The following is a 21,349-nucleotide window of genomic DNA, read 5'->3' on the forward strand; positions in this document are numbered from 1 at the left end:
CCACTCACGTTGGAGTTGTTCTGACCACTTGAACATAAATCATTGGTCAAAAATTGTAAATAATCACAGCTGGCCTTCAATTATGCAAGGTTTTATGATAGTGGTCAGCCAAGGTTTTCTGCAGAGGGCTAGAGAGCAAGTATTTTAGGCTTGTGGGCTACATGATCTCCACTGCAACTGATCAACTCTGATGTCATAATGCAAAAACAACCATATGACAATAGGTAAGTAACGAGCATGGCTATGTTCCAATAAAACTTTATTTATAAAGCCAGGTAATAGCCAGATTTGGCATACCAGTGTAGTTTGCTGATCTTGGCTCCAGGCAAATCTGGCATTTCCAACTTCTGCATATCCATTCCCCAAAGGCATCATAATATACATCTTATTTTCTCTACTGAAGCTTTCAATTTTAAAATGTGTGCTAACTCTTTTATTTTTAGCCAGAGAATGGGACAGAATTTAGTCTAGAAGTTCATCTGTAGGGATGACTGAAGAATGTCTTACTTATTAAACCAAGAATTCATGGTTGATGTTTATTTTTCACATAGGTCCATTCACCCTAAAGTTGTAACATTGACACGGTCTGGAAGATTGGTACATAGTAAAGCCTTCTGTAGAATTGCTAAATATTCCCTTGCAGTCTCAGAAATAGGACTTAAAGGGTTGTTGATTCTTTGCTCATTGTTTCTCCATAGAGAAATGTTTGCTCATCCTTGGTCTGAGCCATCTAGTTCTAAGAGAGGGAGTTTCTCTTTTGCAGCCCACTCAGAATTGATAATATATTTTCATGGGAGACTTTCTAAAAGTACTTGGTCTGTAGTAAAGGGTCAGGGGACAAAGATGGAGTTGAGACTTTCAGCTAATTTCATAATGCTAGGAAAGAAGTACTGGGAGACTTTCTTAGGGATTAGTGGCATTGTGGTAGTTGGGAAAGAGATTATCAAGACCAGACAGGAAGAATAGCATAAGGTATGCATTTCTATTTTAAGCCTGTATCTAGCTCTGTGATCTTGCATTTCAAGGTTTACATCTGTAAAGTGAGCATTGGCTCAAAACAGTACAGGTAGAGTTCAGAGAGATTATCTAAACATGTTTTCACTGCTTGCCTTGTGCCTTGGGGGCTAACTCACAATTCTAGACCAACTATGTAAGCATTCACCTGTGTGTGTGTGTGTGTGTGTGTGTGCACAGGTGCCTGTGTATGTGTTGTGTGAATGCATACATTCTGCAGAGGAGGTTTTCTGTAGGGAATAAATTGCATCATACTTATAAATGTATGTTATATACACTCAGTACTTTATGCTTGTCTGTTGATGACTGAATTTTATGGATTTCCTGGAGCAGGATTTCTCAACAGTGACACTCTTGATATTTGGGGCCAGATAGTTCTTTGTTGTAGGAGACTGTCCTGTGTTTGGATGTATATTTAGCAGCATCCCTAGCCTATACCCACTAGATGCCAGTAGTACCACTCCTCCACAACTGTGACAGCCAAAAATATTTTCAGACATTGACAAATATCCCCTGGGGACAAAACCAATCCTGGTTGAGAAACACTGTTCTAGTGGAACCAAGACATTAAAGAAAGGCAGTGGATTCCAAGTTTTAGGGACATTTGAATCACCTGGAGGGCTTGTGAAAATACAGATTGGAGGGTCCCACTTTATAATTTCTGATTCAGAGTGTTTGGGGTTAGCTCCAAAATATTCCATTTCTAACAGGTTCCCAGATGATACTGATACTGCTGGTTCAAGGATTGCACTTTGCAAATGTACAGTGAGATATAAGATATTTTGGACGATTTCTAGAAAATATAAAATGTGTTTCCTGGTTTTGAAAACACTAATGTTATTACTGTGAGCACACGGTTTAAGGTCTCTTTTTTGAAGGCTGTTAGGTGGTTCCTCACAGCTGTGGTAAGGATTTTGGGGAAAAAAGCAAGGCATTTATGGGAGATGTTCAGTCTGTGTTGGGTTGCAGTCAGCACTGCCCTGCCAGCTGTCACCTGAATCCTGCCAGGAGACTGCTCCAGGTCCTGGCACAATACTGGGGTTTCTACAGAAAGGAACTTTTATTTTTGCTTTGTAGTCTAATTTAACTATGCAATGGGCTGGTGTGACACGTGGGGTCTGTAGATGAGAAGTAAAAGTTCAGAGTGGATTTGAAGGACACGGTGACTTAGGCTGCCAGTTTGTGGCCGATGTCGATTAACACTGGGGCTCCACTTGAATCTTATTTACTTGCGTGAGCTGTTTTGTCCTTCCTTGATCCCTCCTTTCAGGTCAGGGTTCCTGCTGTCCTAAGCTGTCATCCTTGCCCTATTTTTTTTTCTTTGCTTGGAGTTAGAGATGGAGCTCTCTTGAGCTATTTATCAGACTTATCTCTCTAGACCCTCTATTAGTATTTCAGGCTGTGGATCTAATCCACTTTAATTGATTGCCCTTGCAACCAGACATCAGCAAAACACAACTGCAGCCTGGGGGATAGGTAGATGTAACTTTGCTAAGTGGGTTCAAAGGTCATTGAGGCTTATGCAAGTCAAGGAAAATAGAATTTGTTTTCAAGCCATCAAAAACGAATGTAAGTTTTCTAGAGACAATCTATAGATTATGGAGTTGGTGGTGTTGAATGGGATTCAGTCATTCCTAAAAGTACCCAGCAGAAACTTGTGCAAATACTTTTTATCAACCATCATATGTAACGAAGTTTCTTATCCCATCATCCCCCTCACTATTATGCTATTATCACCTTCTCTGTCCCCACATTAGCATCATTGCCGCATCACTCTCTGTGGGACACTTCAGAACTTACAAAGATGTTATTAAAATATCTCCTAGCAGGTACCATTTAAAGCAGGTATTATTGTTGTTGTTGTGATCTTTGTTATTTTTTACACATACAACTTAAAGCTCAGATATTTACAGGGCCTGCTCAAGATCACATGGCCAAAAGAACAGAACGTAGATGGAGCCCAGGTCTTATGCCTATAAATCTCAATGGCTTCTTGACATTTTCTTCTCCTCTGTTCCTCTTCCCAAAAATGTGCTAAAGATCCCTGGGGAAGGGCACTGGGCCAATGTTGTGGCACCATAATGAAAGTTCATCTCCAGGTTCCATACCTAGGGGTTGGTCAGTTTGGATGATTCTTGATGGGTTCCTTCCATATTTAGATTTCTTAAGGGATGGACCTGGTCTTTACATTTCTTGAACCCCTTAGTAGCATATGACATTGCACACAGAAAGTATACATTCAATGCTTATTAACCAACAGTTGGTCTCCATTTAAAACAAGGAAGGCATAACATTGAAGGAATGGATAAGAGATCTTCCTTGAAAGACAGTTAGTAGCACCAAAATGAATCCTTATTATATTCTACTAAATGCATAGTGTTTTATCCTAAAGACCCTCACTAAAACCTTCCTAGAGGCAAAATTATCTAATGAATCAAATAAAGTTGTACCTCAGTTTTTCTGTTTTTACAGATTGCCTATTTAAACTCAATTGCAACATATATGATACTGGAACATACCATGGCTGGACACCCATGGGTTTTAGAATCAGACAGACTTGGTTTCTAATCTTAAATATGCCTTTTATTAGTTGTGGGAATTCCCGATTCTATGAATCTTCATTTTTTTTAATCCCTAATATCTGTAGGGTAATTGTGAGGATTCAAAAACAATTCTATTAGAAAATATTCACTGAATACCTATTCTGTTCATCAAGGTAGCCTGGTTTATGCTGCAGTTACAAATAGCCTCAAATACTCAACCAAGCTTTATTTCTCACACACATTACATGCCCATTGCAAGTTGTCATCCTCATTCAAAAGTTCAGACTGACTAAGCAGCCACTGTCAGGAATTTTATGGGTAAAATTATGGGTATAATGGTTAGGAATAAAAGAGAATTCTTGTAGTTCACAGAATGCATAGCTCAGAAGGAACACCCAATTTATTGATCAAAAGTGGTCTCATGGGGTACATGGGTGGTTCAGTTGTAGAATGCTCACCTTCCATGCAGGAGACCTAGGTTCAATTCCTGAACCATGCACCACCACCCCCACCAAAAAAAAAAAAAATGGTCTCATGGCCCTACCCATTGCAAGGGAAGCTAGAAATTCTGTCTAAGCATGAGCTCAGAAAGGGGGAGAACTAGAAAATTTTCATAAACAATGTCATTGATTACTTTTCTCTCTCTCTTTTTTTTTTTTTGCATGGGCAGGCACCAGGAATGATTACTTTATCTTAAACCAGACTTTGAAATGGGTATGGAAGGCTTTGGAGTGTCTGGACCACAGGAGACATGTTGCTTTCCTTGTGTCACTGCCTAGCACTGAACTAACAAATTCTATGGGAGGCCTCATAGTTAAGACATTGAGAACTACTTCCATTGCACATCTCCCTGGTATACATTTGAAAGTCCCACTTCTGTTTTTGTCAACAGCAATTTAGCAGATGCTACATTCTGCCTTCCCCTGAGACATACTAGAATGAATGAAGAGATCGTCTTCAGGGAGGTCTTTATTTCTGAGAATTGTTTTCTTGCCTCTGTGCATTTCTGCTCCTGAAGTCTGACCCTGGTATGGGTAGCACCTCTTAAGCACCTCCACATAAAGAACTATAATGTGGCTGATTGAGGGTCAGAAAGCTGGAACTGAGGAAATAGGTGGGCTCATAAACAGTCATTATTGATGGAGATTGACTTGCTGGCTATTTAAAGGCAGCTGTTTTCTCCCCCGTTCAGTTTTTTTCCACCAAATACACTTGAGGATTCTTCTGTAATGTCCTCTGATTTAACGCTTGTCTGTGTTTTTAATATCAACGAAGAGCATAGATTGAAGCGATTGCTTTGGTAGCAACTTTAGTGGTGATAAGTGTGGAGTTCTAAAAATTTATGGCAGTGCTGTTTTTGCAGTTACATTTTTCTTTTCTTAGAGAGGCTTGCAATAGACACCAAGGAATGTAGGGAGATAGCAACTACCAATTGTGACAGAAAAGCAACTCTGCAATGTTTTATTTTTTTAATTGTTCTGTTTGCTAAACTTAACATTTATTTTCACAATATATCTTGACGACAGTGAGGAAGGAATGACTGTCATTATTGAATTCCAAAAGTATGCAAGTATGCATAGCCACAGGCCAGGTGTTTCACAGGCATGTTTTACTATAATCCTCATATCAAGTTCAGAGTTAGCAATTATGCCTCCCCTACCTCTACACATTTCTTTATTTAAATCCCTGGTTTAGAAGAGAAATCAGAGTTGAGTAACCTGCCCAAGGTCATAAAGTTTTCAGAGCCAGAGGTGATATCTGAACCATACCATACTAAAACCCACATTTTTAATATAGTCAAATGATTAGGTGGCTCCTTTCCCTAATTTATTCATCCTTTTATTTGTATAGCATTTTAGTATTTTTAAAGTGCTGCCACATTAGTCATGTTCTTTTACACTTCCAGCAGCCCTGTGAAGTATGTAAAGCTGGTATCCTGGTCTCATAGTACACATCAAGAAATGGGTCCAGAGAAGTCAAATAACTTGCCCGGGGTCAGTGAGGGCTGACTCCAAAGTCCATGCATTTTCTCTCTCACATCTTCTCTTTTCTGGACACATAAACTAGCAGAATTTATTTCATGACAGCTGAGCATGATGGATTCAAGCCTTGGCAACTATGTAGGCATTTGCCACAAGGCTTCCGTCACTTATAATGAATGGAAACACAGCAGTTAGGCACAAATGACAATGCCACTGTGGTCTCTTGACAAATGACACAATGGTTGTAGTAATGAAATCTTATTGTGCGTAGAAAGACCACATCTGAGGTCTAGCACAGCCACAGTCACCACTGTGGGAAAGGAAATGAAACATTTGGGTGAGAGTCTCCATTGCCATTGGCAGAGTGCTAGCAGGATTAAGAAGATCTCTTTGTAGCAGTGATTACAATGCCAAATGTGTGGTGCCTGAGATAAGGACCGAATATTTATTCTGGCAGAGATTAAATCTTTTCTTTTCCTTAATCTATTATGGATCGTACAGAAAATCTGCCCAAGACTGTATCTCGCTGATCAGCCAACTCACTGAACCAGAACTGTACTTTGCTAGTGCTGTGCTGAAAAAGCTGCAGAATGCTGATGTAAAGGTCTTCTCTTTCCCCACTAAAATTGGTCCCCATCCATGATTAATTAGTGACTCAAAAATGAATTGACTTACTAGCAGACCTTTCCATGCATCCAAGATTCATATGTTGGTTTCTCATCAAAGAACTGTGTGCAATAAGCAGCCCACAGTTGTGGGGTGGACAAAGGAGTAATCATGTCTGTAGTCATTGAGTCTTAACTCCTCCAGTCCTCCCATTCTGCTAAACAGGTTATGATTCAGGTTATCATAGGTAAACACACAACTGCACACATACATACATGCACATCCTTAGAAATGAAAACCAATTCTACACATAAAAGAAAGAAAAGTCATGTTGTCATTTCTGAATTCCCTTAGAATCAAAGAAAAAATAAAATTGTTCATAATAATGTCAATTGTAGCCATGAAAAGTTCAAAAAGAATCTGTAATGTTTCATTTATCCATGCATCTTATTTTAATACTAAGCACTTCGAATATTACTGGTAATGTGGAGATGAAAAAATAGTAATAACTGAGAACACAGCAATCAAAAGTAACAGCAATTAAGAAACCATGAGTTTGTTTTATCACCATTAGGGAGTTACCTACTTCACTTTTCCAGAAAACAGAAATATTGAATGGTAGACGTCACTTTATTTTATACACCATGCCATCAAGACACAAAGAAAGCAATAGTGTCTACCATGTATCTCAGCATCTCTCAATGGTGACAACATCCTTTTTTTTGATTATTCGATATTCATTCTTTCTAAGAGCAAGATCTCTGTGTACTAGTTCATTCTTTTATTGGGCATAAGATGTATGCACACACAAGGGAAATTTGGCAAGTTGAAGAAAGTCTGTCTTTTGGAAAAATAAGTGAAATTAACTGAACTATATGGAATCAGTACCTAAAAAACTCTACCAGATGTCTTAAATTGTTGACTTTATGCATGGTAGGTACTTAATAAATGTTCATGTTGAATGAATGAATATTAAAACCGAGATTTCATGAAATCTTTCCTGGATCTTAGTTTATATTGTCTCTGGACTTCTCCTTACTCTTCTTTGCCTCTCCCCCCTCCTCCTTCTCTGCCTCTTCTTTGTGGTTTAGATTTATAGGAAGCATCAACAGGAGTTGGAGTATAATGCTAGTTCTGCTTAGCAATTGTTCTCCTTCTCTTCCTTCTACTTCTTTTGAATAAGAAACTAGAGGGTAATTAAGGCTATGCAAAGGATGTTGCAACTTAAACTTACAAAACATCAGAATGACAACTAAGTCATATTATCTTTGAATGCCCACCCTATTGCTTTTTAAGTCATTCAGCTAAATAAGTGTAGGAAGATGTTTCCCTTCTCTCTGTGGTCCTCTCTCCCAACACTTTACAATGCTGTGATGCTTTCCAAGAACTTTGAAAAACTGATTATATTTGATTAGTAAGCTTAATTTCTTTTTTTTTTTTTTTTATATGGGCAGGCACTGGGAATCCAACCCAGGTCTCCAACATGGCAGGCGAGAACTCTGCCACTGAGCCACCATGGCCCACCCTTAATTTCATTTTATGCCTCATAGTGAACACTAATTTCAACTCTTACTGGTAACCAATTATTTGAGAAGAGATTTATTAGTATCATTATTTATGCTTCAGTGCTTCCTGGCATTTCCCAGAAGGTTGATGATATCATCACCTCCATTTTCACCACCACCATTATCAGCATCATAATCATTATCTTCATTGCCTTAGTGTTACTGTTCTGGAATTCATTGTATTTTCCTTTCCCACAAGTCTTTATTTTATTTTATAATGTGTTTTTTCTGGTATATTCACACACCATGCAATCCATCCAAAGTACACAGTCAGTGGTTCACAGTATCATAACATAGTTGTGCATTCATCACCATGATCATTTTTAGAACAGTTACATTACTCCAGAAAAAGAAATAAAAAGAATAAAGAAAACCCCAAACATCTCATACCACTTACCCCACCCCCTCTTATTGACCACTAGTATTGTGTCTTTATCCAGTTTTAAAACTTACACTAGAGGTAGATTAACTAAGATAGTCCGACAAGTCTTCTGCAGCCACAGAGTTTCTCTTCTGCTGTATAACGCAGGGATACATTCCTCTTCAGATTAACCTTAGAGTAGGGCAAATGTGGGAAGGCTAATAGCCATCTGATTCTGAGAATCCTAGCTCAGTTTCGTTGGCCTCTACTCAAGATGCCTCTTCTTTGTGGTTTAGATCTGTAGGAAGTATCCACAGCAGTTGGAGTATAATGCTGGTTCTGCTGCAGTTGGCTCCTAGCCATTCTGTACCCTTTCCCTTGGCCTTATTACCCCCAAATGTGCAGGCAGACTCCTATTTCCTCTCTAATTCTGAATCTGAATTGTGAAAAGGTCTAGGGTCCAATGTCCTATTGCTTCTATTAGAAAACAGGCATAATTTGTTTGACAGAAACGAATCTTTCAGTGCCACTGCTCAGCAGTTAGGTTCTGTGGTACCACCTTGATGTTCATTGAGGGCAATCATGTGATATATCCTGTGCAGTGCAGCCTGCAGGAACAATTTGGGTAGCTTTAGGCCATTGGTTTTTATGTTCAAGATGAAAGCCCATAGAGAAATATCAGATACTATTATTAATTTTATGCCAACAGCTTCCTCTGGGCACTTAGAGGTTCATTACTAGTTGTGGGATCAACTTTAAAGAGAGAGAACCTTTTGTTGGTGATAACCAAGACTGTTGCGTTTCTTTATTTCAGGAACAGGGGAAAATTGGAGTTGTCTTCAATATTGGCACAGTTGACATCTCCATAAAAGAGGAGAGAACTCCTGTAAATGATGGGAAATATCATGTGGTACGTTTCACCAGGAATGGAGGCAATGCTACACTTCAGGTGGACAACTGGCCTGTGAATGAGCATTATCCCACAGGTACGTTTTATTCTCAATGCGTGTACTCTCACTCTTCCATTCCCACTTCCAAATGGTGATTTTCTCATGACTGTCACCAATTCATGAGATACTAAATAGTAAACAATCATGGCTTTTTAAATTTTTTTGAATGAGAAGTAAGTGATTTCTCTAGAACTTGGTCCAGTATAGGAAACTTCTGGAGACTCACTGACCATGCACTTAATACTTATCAACCTGGCTGATGCTGCCTGACTGGTTCATACAAAAGATCATTGTGGTGGGTCTTCTAGGACCCTGAAAAATGATGAGCAATAGCAGGAATGAACACTGCCCCAGTCATGAACTCTCATGCATAATCACGGTATAATCAGTTGGAGATCTAGATCTTGTGGTGCCATTTAATCAGGTGTGGTTGAAGACACAAATAGCTAAAAATGGCAGAGACACTGAGAAAGAGTGTTCACTTTAATTCATGAACCTCAAGTCAGGGTAGCAATGAGAGAAAAACCAAGGGGAAATTTCACTCATTTGGTTGACTTTGCCAATTTACTTCTCTCATGCTAAGTCTGCCTTTATGCTGACAACTTAGACTTAGTGGGCATTTTAATAGCAAGTATTCTGGCTTGGGAGTGGGAGGGATTAATCAGCTGTTTTAATTTTACAGTCAAGGAATATTTGCCAACAAACTCTCAGAGCCAGATGGTTGAATCAAGGGCAATGGGAGGAAATGTTGCCTTTTTTAAAAAAAGATCATTCAATTAATCCTGTAGCTTTCCTTCTCATCTCTTCCTCCCAGGAAAAGAGCCCTAACCCTGATCATAAAAGTACCAGGAAAGGAAGGGAAAATACTTTACCAATGGAGTTGATCATCACCAGATGGATGCAAGGGCATAGCTAAAAAGAAAAAAAAAATCTATTGTTTTCACTAATATGAGCATTATGTTGCATCTAACTCCTTATCCCCTTAACTCCAAACTCCCCGCAATTTTTATTACATTTTCCTTCTCTCTTCCTTTACAATGGAGAGGCTACAGTGATGAGGAAGCCAGAAGCATATCTACAGAAATTTAAGAGTCATTTAGCTTATAATTATCACACTTGAGAGAAATGCACCAAGTCAATTTACCTATTTGTGGTCCTAAGAATCTTGAAGGACTTGAAGGCTGTGATTGTGTTTTCACATCTACCTCCCCATTAACTTTCTTTAAAAGCCAATTAGGGGGAAAAAAGACAATTAGAAGTGCCTATGCTGCTGAGTGTTTTTGCTAAGAGCCAGAATCTCCCTACCTCTAATTTAAGAATTGTGGGAGCATCTACAAACAACACAGAAGCCTTCTAAGCTATTGAAACAAAAACCCCACTTACCCATTCATCTATCATCTCCATCTCCATTCAACAACCAACTCATCCATTGTGGGGGGTCTTTTGTCATACTTTAGCACTTCTTAGATTTAGACACAAAAATGACTTTGTAAGATTACCTTTGAGACTTTGAAGGGAATCAAAGGTGCTAGTAGCTACTATGAATTCTTATCATCATCCAAATTCACTAGACTCTAAGAGAAGTGATTTTTAAAATGTTTCTTGTTTAAACCCTAAGCCTGAGATCTTAGAAGCTGTTTGTTTGCTCACAGGAAAAAAATCAATCTCTCTCCATGCTTATTATCATTGGCCCTGTTAGCGTTGCTATAAGGTTTGTTGTGTTTCTATTAGGAATTCCAAAGGTTTCTAAATTGATGTTAACCACTGCCCTGAGCTAATACAGAATTTGTGAGTTTACTGCCAGCAAGGAGGCAGCTCTGTACTGGTTTCATTTTAAAACCACAGATGTGTAAGAAATCCAGTGACCATTACTTTAAGGGTATCTCTGTGTCTTTAGTTCCAAATTATGGGTTGCTTCCTACATGTTTTCAAAACAGACTAAACCTTTCCTTAATACCATTGCTTCCCCTGAAAACTATTATTATCTTTGGTAACTGTTATTTAGTAATAATGAATGTTATTATGATAGGACATGGGACAGTATGGCAGTTTATAAGTGCAGGCTTTGGTGTCAACGGACTGGGGTTGGAAACCTGATTCCATTAGCTGTGAGTCTAAGGCTGGTTAGAGTAAGACCTTGAAATGCCCTAACATTGAAATACCTGGTGCCTTTCCACACACATAATTCAAAATACAACACTAAACCATGAAATAAGTGTAAGAATTCTTAACAGTTCTGATTTTTCTACTCTGATAACTACTTTAATGTTTTAAAAATATATCAGATTCTTTCTCTCCAAATTCTTATTTTTTACTCACTCTCTCTGGTTTTCTAATGCTCTAAAGAATTGCTTATTCTTCCTATTAGGGGATCCAGCTCCAAACCTCATGCAAGTTATTTAATGTTCCTAAGCTTTTATTCCTCCTCTGTAAATTGGGGTAATGATACTTGCTTTGCATGATGAGCTGAACTGAATGCAAATAAAATGCTCAGCATAATGCTGGGTCAATCATGCCAATACTCAATACATTTTAGCTGTGACATAAATGTTTATTTTAACTGTGATATAATCACTTATATATATTACTACATTTTGACTCCCAAATAGCCTATAGGTTGAGTATGGAAGATATAATGATGCTCTTTTCAAATTGAAAAAGAAACCCAGGTTGATGCTCTATCTCTCCTAGGGTTCACACACTAAATGAGGGACAGAACCAGGACCAGGTTCTCCTATTCCCACCTGAGCACAGTTTCTACCGTTCCTTCCCCAGCAAACTTGGGGGATGTTTTATAAACATGCATAGATAGAAATGAGCATATTTCTTTTTGTGTCATCTTATATTCGTTCCTTTCTTTAAAAAAATAAAACCGTATTTCAAAGTTCAGTTCTTATAACCACCCAAAGGTGGTTATTGTGAGATGTGGAATCAAAAGTCCTCTTTCATCAATGTCAATGTGCTTACAAAGGGTAATTGAAAGAATATTGAGTATTTTAAAGGGCCATCACCTTTCTTCACTGCCTAGATTAGAAAGTGGTATGATAACATTCAAGTTTTACATTCCTTCTGTCAAGACTTCTCAGGAGAAAATGTGGCTTACCTTTTAAGCCTCAAATGACTTATTGTTAATTTTGCCTGTTTCACTTTACTATGGAAAGGATTCATATACTAGATTTAAAGCATCCTTAGAGCAATTTTGCAATGTTTTGTTATTTTATTTTAAGCTGTAATATCAAAATATCCACTGTATCTGGACATTACAACAACCTGGCCAAACAATCTTGACACAGTTTCTGAGAGCAATTCAGCTTCCTTTTTCAAAGCTATTCTGCTGCCTTTTTTAAAACCATCAGGATTTCGGTCAGTTTACTTGTCTATTGGCACTGTATAAGCAATAAAGAGATACAGAGCAACTCCTGCAGAATATTTACCTGAAGTTATCTCGTTCTGAGGACACACTTCCTGGGAATTCACCTTGCACCAGGATGAATGTGTCAACTCCAAAATCTTCTCATGAGCATTTATAGGATTTTCTGGCTTTACTGAAACATCCCATTGTGAAAATATTTAGAAACCAGCTGGACACAGGGCATGTGACATTGGCTCTTTGTGAATCAAGAAGGATCCAAAATGAAAATAGTTGTATAGCAATTGGAATCTTATATCACGTAATTCTGGGAGACAGAACTCAAAAGCAACTTTTTCTTTGAACCTGAAAATAGAAAGGCTAAGGAACCGGAGAGGGAAATAAAAGAAGCATCAGCCCAGAGCGATCATCCAGGCACTGACAAATGTTCCTTATAAAGCCTCTGATTGCTGTCTCCACACAATGCAATGGTGGGGACAAAAGAGGGAAGGTGAAAGGTGAGTTGAACATGAGGAATTAATTTTAGCTTGCAGTTCTAGGTCTCCTGGGAGGCCGAGTTGACTGGGATTGTTAGTGATCTGCTGTCTGTTGTGAGTGGGTGGCCACGATATTATCAGGGCTTTTAGAACCCTGAACACAGCACAGTAAGGGGCTTTTCAGGTCAGAGCCAGGATTCCTGGGAGATGAAGACAGAGAAGCAGCTCCTGTGTGTAGCACTTTCCTCCTTCCCACCCTACATGATGATGAAAAGAACAAAGTCTTAGTTGTTACTGTTTTCCCCCTTGATATTGGATACCAACTTGGTCAGAATGCTCTTGATTGGATTCCTCTTCCTTACTGTCAATAAAAAGTCCACTGATCACTGATGCTCAAGTCTTGCTTGACTTAAGGTCATGCAAAAGATGTAGAAGTGGCTAGCCTTCATGTATACTAAATTAGAAAACTTCCTTTATATTTCAGTGTGTCAACTTCCACAGAACCTTGTCTTTATAAAGGTTGAAAGTAAAAACATTGCACTAGTGCTTGCTGATGTTCAAAGTGCCTTCAGAGACAGTACCTGGTCACAGTGTGAGCCCTACACCACACTGAGGGAAACTAGGTTGGGAATTATTATTACCGTCATCCTCATTTTAGGGTTACATCATTAAGGCTCTGAGAGGTGAAATAACTTAGGCAATGTCACACAGCTTAAGCGGCAGAGTCAAGATTTTTATCCTGATTCTTGCACTGCACTCCTTCAGGCTATTTTTCTACTTCACCAAGTTGTGATTTTATTGAAATCTTGTTAATTTTTTTTTTCTGTAAAAACTATTTTCAAATAGAAGTCCCTGCCTCGATGAGTTGGACTAGTTCAGTTAGCAGTTTTTCAACCTTGACTCTTTTGACATTTGGGGCCAGATAATTCTTAGTTGTGGGACCTGTCCTGTGTATTGGAGGATGTTTAGCAGCATCTGTCACCTCTACCCACTGATGTCAGGAGTACTCCCTGGTTGGCATTCGAAAATGTCTCCACACATTGCCACATGTCCTCTGCAGAACAGAACTGCCCCTGGTTGACATCCACAGAGTCTCCAAAATAGTTTATTTTGAATTTTTATAATCTTTCATAGTTTAGACAGTATACATAGAGAAGAAACATTCTTTGTCCACCTTTCAGCCTAGATTATTGAGACTTTAAAGGGTTAAATTAATCTATATACTTAATAGAAAGCCAAAATTTTTAGACCTTGGGTTTTCATTAATTCCTTGCCAAGAGATTTTCTTTCTTTTTCTTTCCATCTTTGCCTGCAAATAGTTGGGGCCTTGCCAGATTTTGAAGTATACATTAAAGCAAGACCCATCTCCCTGCTCATTCATCCATTCAGGACTAGTGCTACTTTCAGTTCATCAGGGGGAAAACATAGATAGTTATGTCATGCAAAAGGAATAAAAAGTACAAATATAACCAAGAGAGAAAGCCATATTTAAACACGGTTTTCAAGACTGCAGAGGTGTGATGGCAAATTGAGAGAGGCTCACTTAATGAATGCATTTGAACATTTCTAGATACATTTTAAAACTGTCTTATAGATACGTTCTTCAAATATTCAAGGCACAAAATGTATCAGTTAATCAATCCAAACAAGTGCATCCTGAATTCTTCTACTGCTAGATAGTCATTCTTCTCAAATTGTTAGGAATGAATTAGGATTCACAAGTTAGTGAATGTCTATTTCCAAGGGACTTTCAACTTGCTGGAGTTGGTCTTTGGTGAAAAAGTGTTCAAAAAAATTTTTTTTGATAGGCATCTTTGTATAAAGCAGTATTCTTCAACCTGGTTGCAAATGAGAGTCCCCTGGGAACTTTTAATAAACTACAAGTACTCAGGCCCTAGCCTGAGATAGTCTAATTTAATTGGTCTGGGGTGTGGTTCAAGGCTCAGCACCATCAGCTTCCCTTGGGAGCTTGTTAGAAATGCAGGCTCTCCAGCACCACCCCACACCTACTGAATCACAATCTACATTTCCACAAAATTCCTGGGTGATTCATGTGCACATGAAAGTTTAAGAAGCACTAGTCCAGTGATCAGTATTTTTTAAAAACTCCTGAGATGATCCTCCATCTTCTGGGTTTGAGAATCCCTAGTCTTCTTTCAGCCTGATTACTTTTGTAGATCAATGAAGTAGCCTCTAGCCCCATGTGGCTACTGAGTGCTTGAAATGTGGCTGGTGCAACCAAGGCCCTGAACTTCTAGTTTTATTGTGCAATTAGTATATCCTATATACTGAAGGCTTTAAGTATATATTCTCATTCAGTCCTCTTGACAACACTATAGGGATTTAGACTGTTGATTAATATTGTACAGCCCAGTACTAGAGCACAGTGTCACTTATTTCCTTTTACCCACTTTCTATAAAGTAAATCTTAATTTATATCATTAATAAAAAAATGGCATTTGCCTTCACTTACATCTGAACTCATCTAATGACTTGTTATTGGACAAACATGGGGATAACAGCCCCAATCCATGGGATTGTTGAAGAGGTAGTAAAGGGTGATGATTAAGGGTGTAGGTTCTGGAGTCGATTGTATTGTTGGGAGTAAGGGTCATTGGCCCTAACCCTTACCGTCTTGCCCATACAATGGACAAGTTACTGTTGTCAGTTATCCAGATCTATCTCTGTGCCTCATTCTCCACATCTGCAAAATCAGGGTGACACTAGCCCAGCATTATAGTGACAGTACGAGAGTTAAATGAGAAGATATATTTAAAGGCTTATTTCCTAGGATATAATAAGCACACAGATAAGCATATATGTGCACAACCTTATTACAAGGGGACTAAGTAAAATAATCTCTATAGAACACTTAGCCCAGTGCTTGGGATATAAAGATGCATTATGGTATTTTTATTAGATTCAGTGGCCATCGACCAATCATCCTATTTTTTTTTTTTTGACACTGATCAGGAACACCAGAGATATCTTTTATATCTCAGCCAAATATGATGTTGGATGTCAGGGCTTTGAGGTATCCATCCCAGCTCTGTTAACTTCTTGTATGACCTGGAGTATGAGAGAAAAGATCTCTATTTCTTCCTCTTTAAATGAGGTTAATTATGGTAGAACAAGCATACATTCAGACATCCAGACATGATTTGATAACTCAGCTCTGCCACTGTCTACTAAAGTGACTTTGAATGAATGTTTACCTCTCAGACACACTGAGGCTTCCTGATTCCTCCTATCAATGGGATCCAGGACCATGAGTTAGTGTGAATATTAAACAATCAAACATATAAAATGCATCTGGCACATGTCTGCTAAATAATTCCACACACCCCTCAGCCCCAACAAATACACATCTGCTCACTTCAGCAAACTTGTATTAGAGCAGTTTTTCCCAAGTTTCATTAATTTTGCAATTTCTCATGTACATTTTTCCATTATTTACCTACCTTTATATTACTATTTTTAAAATCTTAAATTCATTTTATAGCATTTAAAAGGAAATTTTATCAAATGGAGACTAGTCACTGGCCCAACCTCTTGAGTCCTGCCCTCACTCACCCACCCCTGCCATGCTTAGCCTGCTTAGACCTCCCTTTAACCAATTGAAAAATTGATGCCTGAAGCATTAGACTATGGCCAGGTGTTATAGTTTGCTAGCTGCCAGAATATAATATACCAGAAATATAACAACTTTAAAAAAAGGGGAATTTATTAAGATGCAAGTTTACAGTTCTAAAGCCATGAAAATATCCAAATTAAAGCAAGACTATAAATGTCCAATCTAAGGCATCCAGGGAAAGATACCTTGGTTCCAGAAGGCCGATGAGATTCAGGGTTTCTCTCTCAACTGGAAAGGTACATGGCGAACATGGTGACATCTGCTACCTTTTTCTCCAGGTTTCTTGTTTCATGGAACTCCCCCCGAGGCCTATTTCTTCATCTCCAAATGTCTCTGGCTGTATGGGCTCTAGTGGGTCTCATGGCTCTCCAGCTTTTTCTAAAATGGTTCCCTCTTAAAGGGCTCCAATAGGCAACCCCAGCTTGAATGGGTAGAGACACAACTCCATGGAAACCACCTAATCAAATGTTACCACTCATGATTGGGTAGGTCACATCTCCATGAGAACAATAAAAAAGCTCCCAGTCAGCAATATTGAATGAGGATTAAAGGGCATGGCTTTTTTGGATCTACCACAGATTCACATCAGGCACACCAGGCATCCATTGTGATTTGTTGATATCCATGTATATCATTATATTTCAATATTATTTTAAATATCTTAACATGTAAATAAAGCATAAATACAATGAAAGCTCATATGACTGAATTCTGCTTAGACGGTATTGTCTGCACAGAGCCTTGAGCCTGAAACCTTTTATCTCTGTTGCAAAGGAAGATTAGGAAGTGGTGGATAAGTGTAAAATCACATTAGCACCAAGCAGAGACTTTCTCCTTTATGTAAATTGAGGGGTAGAAAGAGAGTTTAAAAAAGAACATCTTCATTCAATGCAATGTAATACCAGCATCCATGTGCCATCTAAATCCATCTGTGGCACTACCAGTAGGATAAATCCCTTATTTTGGAATATACAAGAGCAGTTAAGATTTTCACTTGGGAATATATTAGAATCACTTGGAGATCTTTTAAATCAGGAGTTGGAAAACCTTTTCTTAAAAGGTCAAATGGTAAATTTTTTAGGCTTTGCATGCCTTATGGTCTCTGTAACAACTATTCAACTCTGCTGTTGCAGTGACAAAGCAGCCATAGAAAAAATATAAACAAATGGACATGCTGTGTCCAATAAAATTTTCTTTACAAAAATAGGCTGCCTGCCATCTTTGGCTACATAGACCACAGTTTGCCCATCCCTACTTTAAATAATTTTGATGCGAGGATACCTCTGGGTGAGGGGATCTAGGCATAATTCTTTTTGAAAGGAATTTCGAATATACAGCCAAGGTTTGAGGATCATTGGATTAGATGCTCTTTAAACTCTCTTCTAGCCCTTAAGTGCTCTGAGTCTAGATTATAATATTTTTGTGTACTCTTGGCTTCTTAAAATTACATGACTTTTAGGAGTGCTTTTTTATTTTATTTGTGCACAATTCTCTGAGTGAGAGAGACATGGTGCATACTCATATGTGTGTTTTCTCCCATTAAAAACTAATGAATGCCCAGATTAACAATCAATATAGGACACTTCAAAAATACCAGGAAAATAGAAATATATTTCCTGAAGAGAAGCAGCAGTATGCTCTTTCTTAAGCTATGTTTTTGTACTCTGCTCCTGTGGCTGTGGTGCAATTCCATCAACAAACTGGATCCTAACAAACTGGTTACCTCATCTGTATATTGGAGCTTGTGATTGCTGTTTTACCTCTCCAGATGGAATGTTCTTTGTGGTAAAGCATATGGAAAAGCAGCACAGGAATGCTAATTGTAATTGCATCTGTTTCATCAGGATTATCTGCCACTTTGTTATATTTTGGGCCCATCTTTTCTCTAGAGACGACTCTCTGCCTGAAGTTTATTCAGCAAAGGGAAGAATAAGGAACAAACAAAAGATCTACCATCTTGTTTGTTCAGCCTTCATGCCGCATTCCAGAACAGTGGAAATGGTTCCAAAGTGAGGACCACATGCATTGAATGACCAGTTTGTCACAAACTTATGCTGATGGTGATGGCTGCCATTTGTTGACCATTTACTACATGCTCCCTGCCTCAAGTGCAGTATCACACTTAGCCTTGTAACAACCCCATAAAGTCAGTATTAGTCTCATTGCCATTTTATAAAGAGTTTAGGTATCTGCCTGGGCCACACTGTAAGTGGAAGAAGCTATTTTATAAGCTAGAAGCACCTGCCTTTAATACTTTGGTTTCAGTCACACCCTGTTGCTTTCTTAGATTCTCTTTGACACCCCAGGACACTCACATACTCCAGAAATTCTGGCCCACCTTCAGATCTTGAGAAGTTAGCATTTCTCTCTCAAGACAAATCCCCAATTTATTCCATGTCTAGACATTGACACGACCTTGCTCCCTTATGACATTTGTCTTTGTCCACATCATCATTTAGGCTATTTGGGGTTTTGTTAGTCTGTTTCTTTCATGATCCCATTTTACCTTCTAGTGTCTTATCTAAGCAAAGTAGAAGAGCTTTATTAAATGAAAGTCTTTTTTACTGTTTAATGATCTTGCTTGGGGGACTGGAGAGTGGTGAGGAGGTGCTTAGTATTTTTTTTTCTTTAATTTTTGTTTTATCAGGCAAGCCTTCTTTTTCCTCTGTGAATTTCCAGCCACAAGATAAATAGCCTTGTATCTTACAAGTTAAATATAATTACTGCTATCAAACCTAGAGTCTTTCTTTCCCTGTAAATGTCTCTTGGAAGCTGATAAGCATTTGAAGGCAAACTGTGGGCTTCTGGCTAATTCTAAAATTAAATACAACCACCTAGATGACAAAAAGACTGTGTGTATGTGTGTGTGTGTGTATAATTTGGGGGATAGATAAAGAGAAAACACATGGACCCAGGGATAGTCTTCTCTAAGGTATTAATCTAATGCATGGCTCAAGATTATTTGTAAGGGAGTTGAGTAACACAATTGGAGTTTGTTACAATGATAAAAATTTATATTAGTTAATTCAGTAGAAATTATAGTAGCTCAATATGTTGTTTAGCCCAAATTCATTTGTGAACAGGGCAGTGCTTTTCATCTAGAGGATCATTGAGGAAAATAATAGGTGTGCTGGAAGCTTCTGTAGGACTTTATAAGATGTACATCCTAGTTTTGGGTCTTAGTTTATGTTTTCACCTTTAGTAGACTATCTTGAAATACAAAGGGGAAGGTGGATTTTTACAAATTAAAAGGAAATGACAAGTATTTATTTAGCTATAAATTAAATATTATAAGTATGATAGTCTATGGACTCAGTGAAATGAGTAATCCAAAATTTGTGAGTCATTTTTAGGTACTGTTTAACTAGGGATGTCAGGAAAATAATAATTTCTTAATTTCCATGAATAAAGGGTATATTCATATTAAACTAAATCCTTGCAATAATATTTTTAAGATTAGAAATATAGTAAAATGACATTTTATGTGAATTTTAACTTATACTCATCTATAATAGTATGACAGAAAAATATTAAAAATATCTCTCTGCAAGGCATATGAAATAGAACAAATTTTTCCAAGTTGAAAAAAATCATCAAATATTGCATGTCTTCAAACCTGGTGGACTAAGTGAATTGCAAATTTTATTTGCGCTATTGCCACAGAGAAGCTCCAGTTTAGGTAGGGAATAAAAATTCTGGCCTGCAGAATTTGTTTTTAATTATGAAAATTTAGAATTATTATCCTAACCTTAAAATGCAATTACTCTGTACTATTTTCCCTTTGCCCTAGAGTGAGCTGCAGCTCAGGTGTCTTTATACCCATTCAAAGTATGTTGCTTTATTTGTATGAAAAATTTCCAAGTTTCAGTCCCCTCAATTTAAGTTTTACACAAGTTTGCAGAATTCATCTAGTTCTTTCAAGTCTAAAAAGAAGATTGAGCTTCTTGGAGAAAGATGATGCATAAATATCCAATAATAATAATATATATTCACATATAGTATGTCATTTATAATTCTATAAAGTACAGAAAGTAATGAAAGACACTCTATACTGTAAATCAGTCAATCGATTGTAATCATATTGCAGTTAATCTCAAAGAGATAAAGACCTTCCACTCCTCTAAAGTCCCTGTCAATACCCCAGCAGGCTGAAGAGGGGGATTAGGGGGGAGCAGAGGAGGAAGGAGGGAATGAGTCAAGGTCAGAGGCACTCTTAATCTTCAATTCACAGAGTTAGCATTGATTGGATTAGATTCCCAAAGATAGTCACAGTTTGCTCCAGGAGATGCATTTCTTTATCACCCTACACTTTTACAGCTCTTCAATGAGTCCTGGATTCTCTGTGCTGGCCTGAAGGCAGCAGTTTGCCAAATTTCAATGATAGATATGCAGTGCTGCTGAAGAATAATTAGGGGCTAGGTTCATAGGTAGGAAATGGCAATTCAACAGAGGTCAAGTGCTGAAGGATTGCTCAGCAAAGGATGGAAATGAATTATGTTAAATCCAAAAAAATAATCGATATTGTACTTTCAAACAGTAGCAACACTTGAAAGGCTATTTAATATGGTGATAAATGTATAACTATGCGATGATACTATGAGCCATTGATCTTGTACTTTGGATGGTGTATGGATCTATCTCAATAAAAATTGCATTTAAAAAGTCTATTTAATAACCACAATTGCTTTTCATACAAAATACAAGAAATAAACTCACTCCTCTTCCCCATCCTCATCAGTGGAGTTTGAGTGGAACCATTTATTTATTGATTCATTCTTTTACTACTTAGCAAATATTTATTCAACTCCTACCTTACATGTGTACTTTACACTAACTCACGTCAGGTGA

General features: G+C 37.9%; 1 protein-coding gene across 1 annotated transcript in view; it reads left to right on the plus strand.

Moving 5' to 3' along the window:
* NRXN3 (neurexin 3) overlaps window positions 1-21,349 on the plus strand; it is a 1,607,649-nt gene that overhangs the window by 1,413,186 nt on the left and 173,114 nt on the right. Inside the window, exon 14 of the mRNA XM_077123215.1 lies at window positions 8,886-9,057. Within this exon, the coding sequence (XP_076979330.1) occupies window positions 8,886-9,057 (172 nt within the window). The remainder of the gene's footprint in view (window positions 1-8,885; window positions 9,058-21,349) is intronic.

The sequence above is a fragment of the Tamandua tetradactyla genome, chromosome 12 (genome assembly GCF_023851605.1).
Source record: "Tamandua tetradactyla isolate mTamTet1 chromosome 12, mTamTet1.pri, whole genome shotgun sequence".
NCBI classification, from domain to species: Eukaryota; Metazoa; Chordata; class Mammalia; order Pilosa; family Myrmecophagidae; genus Tamandua; species Tamandua tetradactyla.